The following is an 8,492-nucleotide window of genomic DNA, read 5'->3' on the forward strand; positions in this document are numbered from 1 at the left end:
GAGGGACCGGCTCTATCCTGACTGCAAGGCAAGAGCAGAGAACAGACTAGACGGGCCAGCAGAGGAAAAACCTGCCCCCGAAGTCAAAGACAGAAAGAGCTAGAAACTGAGACAGCTGCTGAGTTTTTGGAGAAAGAGCCGCAGACGCTCCGACCTGTTGGAATTTACTGCTTTCTTTTTGTGAGGCTTTTTTTGTCATTAGTCAGACTTGCACATAACTTTAAATGAGTTTTGCACTGGATTTGATCCCTTTTTTAGATTTTTGTGAGTGTGCGTAATTTTGGGGGACAGTTTTATGGAAGTTAAAAGACTTGGGGTTTGTAGCTTATAGTGGAAAAACCCTTTAAAGGATTTTACTTGCTTCCTCGCAGACACTTTATTATCAATTTCTCTTTCCACTTGACGGATTTGACAGTGATATGATGTGGTTTTTACGCGTTTCGTTTGGTTTAATTGCCGCTCTGTGCGTCGGCGCGGTGCGCAGCGCCTGGGAGGAGAGCACCGTGGTGCCGGTCAGACTCGACCCGACGGCCCGGTCGCAGAGCGAAACCGAACCGTGGCGGACTCTCTCCGCAGAGGAGACAGAGAAGGAGGCGGAGATGAGGGTGTACCGGTTGGACGTATTTGGCAAGGAGCTGCTCTTGCAGCTAGAGCCCGACCAGACCTTCCTGGCACCGGGTTTTGTGTTCCACGTCGTGGGGAGTCCAGAGTCCGGGCCGCCGCAGGAGCCCGACACCGGAGCCGAGCCGGGATGCTTCTTCTCGGGCACGGTGAACGGAGAGGAGCGCTCCGCCGCTGCGCTCAACCTGTGCCACGGACTCAGGGGCGGATTCTACCTTGACGGTGAAGAGTACTTCATCCAGCCCCTCAACTCCAGTGACGCGCTCCCCACGGAGGAGGACGTCCACATGATCCGCCGGAGAGGTCGGGCATCTTTGGCTGAGGAAGGGAGCTCCAAGTGCGGGGTCAACGAGGACGAGGAGAGGGTGCCAGAGAATCTGGAGAAAAAAGCCAAGCACGGAGCCGCTAACTCAGACCAGAAAGGTAGGACTTCAAAAACAGAAGGCACATTGCACAACTTTTACATGCTTTTAGGGACACCACACTATCACTTTAATGACGTTAGGGACCTGGACTTAATTTTGTTGTGTCCAGAGGACCTTTTATTGTATCAGCAACATTTTAAGCTGACGCCCTTATCCAGAGCAACTTACTGTGAGCGCAACAGTAGAATAAGCTTAAATCCTCAGATCACTGAAATTACAAGCAACCAAAAACAAGGAAACAATGAGTACCAGGCCCAGGGCCATAGTGCCTGAAATATTCATGCGAATGAAATGAAATAAGGAAAAGAAAAGAATACAAAAGAAGGAAAAGAAATAAAATAATAAGAACTTTTTATTCTACAGAATCTCCTGAAAAGCATTAAATTCGAGGTAGAATGAATGTGCAGACCCAAGCTGGAGTCATGTGTGCGCCAGGGTGCACAGCAAGAGTTAATGCGCAGTGGACTCAGCTACCTTTGACAGCTCGAACTACGCACTACCAGAGAGGAGGGAGGAGGAGGGGGGAGGAGGAGGAGGAGGAGGAGGAGGAGGAGGAGGGGGGCTTCTCCAAGGGCAATGAGGAGGAGGAGTGACTGAGGGAGAGGAGGGGAGAGGAGGGGGGGTACGGGGTTGGGGCCAGCCAGAGCCGGCAGTGCTGAGACGTGTAAACTCGCCTCCTGGTACAACTAGCACCGTCAGACATTTTTTCCCAAGAAAGGATTTTCTCCCTTCGCCTTTTCTCCCTCACATAATTTTCCACCAGAGAAGGTCATTTTAGGAATGTGGACCCTGAGGAGGAGGGGCCGCCGGTGGTGTGACGCTGAGTCACGGCAGCCAGGCTCCTCCAGGCACATCCGGAGATCGCAGGCTCTCTTTGGAGCCTCTATCCCTCTGAAAAAACGAGGCTTTGTAGCCCATATTTAGGACACTGGTTCCAGGCCACAGTATAATTTTTGCATTTTGTTGCAGACAAACTAATCCATTCATATCAAAAAATAACTGAAAGAAATCTCAGAAGTTACTTTAGCACAAGCAAAAATTAGCCCTGAAACCTGATATCAGCTGACATGGTCCAAGAACCTGTTTAAGTCTGTTTGAGTTTACATGGTCTGACCTCTCTCTCTCTCTCTCTTTCTCTCTTTCTCTCTCTCTCTCTCTCTCTCTCTCTAAACCTCCAGCTCACCACAGGACCAGGCGTTTCGTCTCCACCCCTCGCTACCTGGAGATCATGCTGGTGGCCGACCAGTCCATGGCCGAGTTCCACGGCGCCGGGCTCAAACCTTACCTGCTGACCATCATGGCTGTGGCGTCTCGGCTCTACCGACACCCCACCATCCACAACTCCATCAGCCTGGCGGTGGTGAAGCTGCTGGTGGTGTACGAGGAGGAGCGAGGCCCCCAGGTCTCATCCAACGCCGCCTTGACCCTCCGCAACTTCTGCCAGTGGCAGCGGCAGCACAACCCGCCCAGTGACCGCCACCCTGAGCACTACGACACCGCCGTGCTCTTCACCAGGACGGTAAGCTGGAGAAAGAAAGGAGTTTGTGTGTATCTGGATGTGTTTAAGATAGAGAAAGAATCAGAGATAGACAGAAGGAACGAGACATTTAAGAATACTCAAACTCTAACATTTTGGTCTCTCTCTGCCCCTGTAGGACCTCTGTGGTGCCCATTCTTGTGACACCCTGGGCATGGCAGATGTCGGCACGGTGTGCGACCCTGACAGAAGCTGTTCAATCATCGAGGACGATGGGCTGCAGGCGGCATTCACTGTGGCACACGAACTGGGTAAGATGCCTCTCAAAGCAGAAAACAGTGTCAGTGTTTTGGTGCGTGAACGTAAGAAAGTTAAAGGACCTTTGACATTTAATATGCTAATCCATGCACTGAAAGAACTCCACCCTCTACCCAAGTTAACCATCATATTTCTTTTTTGTATCTCTTCTCTCCTTTCCTTCCTCCGTCCCTCCTCTATCCTTCCTCCTTTCATCCCTCTCTCCAGGCCACGTCTTCAACATGCCCCACGACGATGCCCAGCTGTGCTCCGGGGTCAACGGTAACCACTGGGGCTCCCACATGATGGCCTCCACCCTGTCCAACCTGGACCAGCAGCAGCCATGGTCCCCCTGCTCGGCCCTCATGGTCACCACCTTCCTGGACAACGGCCACGGTCAGTGCCTCCTGGACAAGCCAGTCAAGCCCCAGCCGCTCCCCCAGCCCCTGCCCGGGACGGTCTACGACGCCGACCGCCAGTGCCGGCTGACCTTCGGCGAGGAGTCCCAGCACTGCCCGGACCTGAGCACCACGTGCGCGGCTCTGTGGTGCACGGTGACCACGTCCAACGGTTTGCTGGTGTGCCAGACCAAGAACTTCCCCTGGGCCGATGGAACACCATGCGGGCACGAGAGCTACTGCCTGGCAGGACAGTGTCTCACTAAGACCCAGGCAGCCAAACACCAGGTAGAAACTAGATCCAATCCAACCGCACTGCAAAAGATCAACCCACATCACATAAGGCCAAAGCAATTAACACATTGTAAACATAGTCACAAAACTTTGAAACTTGGCAGTAGACATAGCAAAATTGGTTCATGTTTACTGTACTCTGCTTGCTATTAGTGAGTGAGTTTTCTTTTATGAGGAAACTATTGGGAACCAAAGTGCTTTCATTATTATTTTAACTTCATTTTCAATTTACATTTTGACTTGACTGAATTGACCCCACTCCAGTACTGGACATTTTAACACTGTAATGTGCATGTGCATGTGCTTATATGTGACTGACAGCACTGTCCTCTTTGCTTTCAGACTCCTGTGAACGGTGGCTGGGGACTATGGGGTCCCTGGGGCGACTGCTCTAGGACCTGCGGTGGAGGGGTGCAATACTCCTTCAGGGACTGCGACAGCCCCCTGCCCAAGAACGGGGGCAAGTACTGCGAGGGCAAGAGGATCCAGTACCGCTCCTGTAACACTGAGGCCTGCCCTGATACCAACGGTAAGAGATCTTAGCAGGACAGAGCCTGAAATATAATGTTGAGGTATAATTTTTTGTATTCAGGTTTACAAACCGATAAGTTCTCTAGCTTGAATACATAAACTCTGTTTTGATGTACCTTGCACATTGGTGTGAAAGTTAACATGCAGGTCAGGGTGAACTAGCAGTAAATCTGACACCTCTATCTCTCTCTTTCTCTCTTATTTCTCCATGCAGGCCTGTCATTCCGTGAGGAACAGTGTCTGGCTCACAACGACATGTCAGCCCAAGTGTCCTTTGGTTCAGGAGAGGGAGTCGTGTGGGTACCAAAGTATGCTGGAGTGTCACCCAAGGACCGCTGCAAGCTGGTGTGCCGGGCCAAAGGCACTGGATACTTCTTTGTCCTCAAGTCTAAGGTGAGGAGCGAGGTTTGACTGACGTGTGTATGATGCAGTGTAGAATGTTACAACCTTCCCAGGGTTTTGGTTTGTCTCATAGTCTTTTCCCGTACTTGTGTAGACCTGCAAGTTGAGGGGGTCAGCTATTGTAATATCTCTCAGCCCTTGGGCTACTGCCATGCTGTGGAGAGGACTAGCTTTTTTCCTCTTAGAAAATAACTGTAACCCTTCCTTCTCTTTTTCCCTTATATAACTGTCTCACCAGACAGAGCTCTAATGTTCCGCTTGTGTCTCTTTGCTGCCCCCAGGTGGCCGATGGAACACCCTGCAGTCCAGACTCCACCTCAGTTTGTGTTCAGGGCCAGTGTGTCAAGGCTGGATGTGATCGTGTCATTGGCTCTAGCCGGCGCTTTGATAAGTGCGGTGTGTGTGGCGGAGACGGCTCCACCTGCAAAAAAGTGTCAGGGTCTCTGGACCGTGCCAGGTAAGATTTGACAATCTTTTTGGTTCTGCCTTTTTGAAATACCTGTTACTCAGAATCAGCAATCACCTTTATTTGTCAAATACATTACAATCTATTGCAAGATTGCTTTAAGTATCCACTGCTGGATGTGAAAATATATACTGCTAGAAGCAAGCATCACTGCATGTATACCAAAATGTATTTTTTATGGCTAGGTTTGACCCTCCTCCCTCTCTGTCCTTCCAGGCCTGGTTACCAGGATGTTGTGACTATCCCTGCCGGGGCCACCCACCTCGATGTCAAGCAGCGCGCTCCCGGCAACGGTCGTCACGATAACAGCTACCTGGCAGTGCGTCGCCAGGACGGCAGCTACCTGCTGAATGGCGAATACAAGCTGATGACCCTGGAGACCGACATCGCCCTGCGAGGGGCGCTCTTGCGCTACAGCGGCTCCTCCGCCACCCTGGAGCGTCTCCGGAGCTTCTCCCCGCTCCCCGAGACCCTCACCATCCAGGTGCTGTCAGTAGGGGAGTCCCCGAGGCCCCGGGTTAAGTACAGCTACTTCGCTCCTAGACCAAACAATGCTGCTTCGGCCTCCAACAACGGAGGCCGCCGGCCGTCCATCAATGCCATCCGCGAGGTCGGGGGAGCCGAGTGGACCCTGAGGGAGTGGGGTCCGTGCTCCCAGAGCTGCGGAGGAGGTACGCAGCAGAGGGAGGTGGTGTGTCTGGACCCCCAGGGCCGTCCGTCCAGGGACTGCCCCGAGGAGCTCCGCCCCTTGGCCTCTCGGTCCTGCGCCTCCCAGGCCTGCCCCTCCTGGCTCCTCGGAGAGTGGTCGGCCTGCTCCAAGACCTGCGGCCGAGGCTTCCGCAAACGCCCGCTGCGCTGCATCGGCCACGACGGACGCACACTAGCCCACGAGAGCTGCGACCCCAAAGACCGGCCGCGACCCCTGCTGGACTTGTGCAATCAGGGTGTCTGCTAAGGACTGCTTTCATATTCTGTCCCATTAATCCCCTGTCTCCAACCTAGAAGATCAGCCCTCAGAAAGACTCTGATCTTCACTGCCTCCTTCTTCCAGCACACAATCCAAGAGGCCTATGAATGTTTACATCCAGAGCAAGAGTGCTGCAGCTTTCAGTGGGTCTAACAGTTGCCCACATATCAATGGGTCCAAATGACTGAGACTGTAACTGCCAATCCTTCCTCGTCTCCTTCCAGCCATTTTGGGGCCAGACGTTGGTCCACTGCGGCACTGCCACCTCACTGCAGCGATAAAGACTGCATGCAGCTCGCTGCCTGTCTGGCTTCATAGCACAGCGGTGGCACACTGTGCCCCCATTAAGGGGAAGAGTACATGGACATTCCAGTTTTCTTTAAAAAAAAAGCATGCTGCTTACCGTGCCAATGTCATGCTTGTGTGTGTGAGTGTTTGAGTGTGTGTGTGTGTGTGTGTGTGTGTGTGTGTGTGTGTGTTGAATCTATAATGTGTGTGTATGCTGTTTGTCCAAGCTGGGCTGGACAGACACATAAGGGTAGGGGAGGTTATTGCAGAGTATATAAAGAAACAAATGAAAGAGAATAGTACATATTCTACTTACTCACCCCATCAGGTATGGAAAAAAGATAGCTTATAGTCCAACTTTATTTATCACAAACCTGCAACACTTCATACATCTTTATTATTGCCAGCGGCACATTGTAACACATTGTCAATATGTCTCAGTACATCAGACTTTGCCTTTTAGCCATATCTTGCCCTCATCTAAACAGACCCAATGAGGGAACTGTTGAAAGACCAAAGAAGAGTGTGTGAGTTTGTGTGTATGTGTGTGTGTATGTGTGTGTGTGTGTGGAGATCTAGTGAGGGACTTGTCTCCTGCTACTACTTCATAAGTAAGTCTCTCCTGCCTTCTGCGAAGGCACGTTGTTGTTTTTTTTCTATCAAGTTTTTTTCCCTTTTGTACAGAATATCCAAACATTATTTATTTTTGTACAGCCTGTTAAATATAATCATGTGGCTTTTTTAATATTATTTTTTATTTGTTATTTGTTATTGAGACCACAGAAGGAAGTAGAGTATATAGAGTATTTATACAGTGTTATATATATATGGTCCTAGGTTCATGAATAAAGTATCACATTGACCTGTGCACCCAATGTCTCCGGTGTGGTGTGTCTATTTGAAACGGGAGGTCCATTGATTTGCAACTCCACGCACGCGCACGTGCACACACACACACAATTCGTATTGGATGATGTCAGCTAGCTCCAACCATATAATTTGTATGTAATATATGTTTACAGCCACTAGATGGGAGTATTTCACTACAGTCTCATCCAGTCATGTTATCCATGAAAGGAAAGTCTGGTAACTGACTTTTGAAGCTCTAGTAAACTAGTTCGAAACCTTTAGCGACTCCCTAACTCCCCCCCCTGATAAACGTCCCACCCTCCCTATCAGCCACAGATCACACACATGCATCTTCCAGACACACATTTGCTTATCACTTGCTTGTGATAGAAGTCAGAGTCTTGATGTAGGATAAGGTGGATAAGCTAGTTCAGGAATCAGGAGTTTGACTAAGTTTGACTATCACTGCAGGGTGTCTGTCAGGACAGGGTAGACAGGAATTCCTTTTAAAGGGTTTATTCAGGTTCAGGGTGTATAGGTATGTTTATGTGTGTGGTCTGGAAGGGAACAGGCAGGAAAATAGGACATTACAATATTACAGTGCAAGTGCAGGAACTTACCAATTATACAATACTATATCCTCATATACTATTATCAACTACCATAATAATAATAATAATAATAATAGTGATAATAATACTCAGTTTACTAAGTATACCAAATTACTGCCCATTTATCTTTATAGAAATAATAATAATAGTTTGATCATAAAGGAATACCCATACAATATCTGAATAGGCTATTGGATATTTGGGATACAAACATAGCAATACCAAGCAAGGCAAACAAACCATTGCATGATGAAACATGGCGGCGGCACAATGAAGCTTGTGCCTTCCTACAGCTATATGCTGTCCAGTGGCCACACAAGATCCATATCATATTTCTTACACATAAATAGTCTACTAACAAATACATGAAGGAAACTTAACAGGCACGTTAATAAGGTGGCCTATAGTGACATGAACACAGGCACAAATTCAACACCAAGCACCGCTCTGGGTGCGCGGTGTTGCGCAATCAACCTCCGAAGCACATGTGCCACAGACAGCACACCCGCTCCAAGTGGCGCAGCAAGGTGCCGTCAGACTACATTCAACCAATCCACAATTACTATTAATTGGTAGTCATGAGATGACAGTACAAAAACTATGACTTTATAACCTCACACTAGGATAGAAATAATTATTCCCGCAATAACGCTAGCTTGAGTTATACAGGTAGAACATATAAAAAGCGGCAAAAAAACGGGAGAAAAACAGTCTACTTAGCCTACTTAGTTTTCAAGGACTCACACTTGAAGGAGAAAAAGGAACTAAGGAACACCCTGAACTTCTACTATTAACTATAAAGAAAGGTAGGCCTACTGTAGGTAGGAACAATCCACTCCGTGTAATCTTGTGAAGAACTGGCTGAA

The 8,492-nt window shown here is 49.1% G+C and overlaps 1 protein-coding gene across 2 annotated transcripts; it reads left to right on the top strand.

The window, feature by feature from the left end:
• The first annotated feature begins 39 nt into the window (after positions 1-39).
• adamts1 (ADAM metallopeptidase with thrombospondin type 1 motif, 1) lies at positions 40-7,034 on the top strand. 2 transcript variants are annotated; one of them, XM_071515879.1, is made up of 9 exons: positions 40-530; positions 579-1,044; positions 2,225-2,565; positions 2,702-2,834; positions 3,049-3,506; positions 3,855-4,041; positions 4,258-4,436; positions 4,727-4,902; positions 5,128-7,034. In XM_071515879.1, exons 1-9 carry the CDS (start codon positions 420-422, stop codon positions 5,864-5,866), a joined length of 2,790 nt encoding a protein of 929 aa, XP_071371980.1. In that variant the 5' UTR covers positions 40-419; the 3' UTR covers positions 5,867-7,034. The 2 variants fall into 2 exon arrangements, with proteins under 2 accessions (XP_071371980.1, XP_071371979.1); XM_071515878.1 differs by having other exon boundaries at positions 40-1,044.
• The last annotated feature ends 1,458 nt before the right edge of the window (positions 7,035-8,492 follow it).

The sequence above is a fragment of the Centroberyx affinis genome, unplaced genomic scaffold (genome assembly GCF_046629955.1).
Source record: "Centroberyx affinis isolate AG114_WGS23_722 - 3 ecotype Tasmania unplaced genomic scaffold, CSIRO-AGI_Caff_v1 ptg000375l_1, whole genome shotgun sequence".
NCBI lineage: Eukaryota > Metazoa > Chordata > Actinopteri > Beryciformes > Berycidae > Centroberyx > Centroberyx affinis.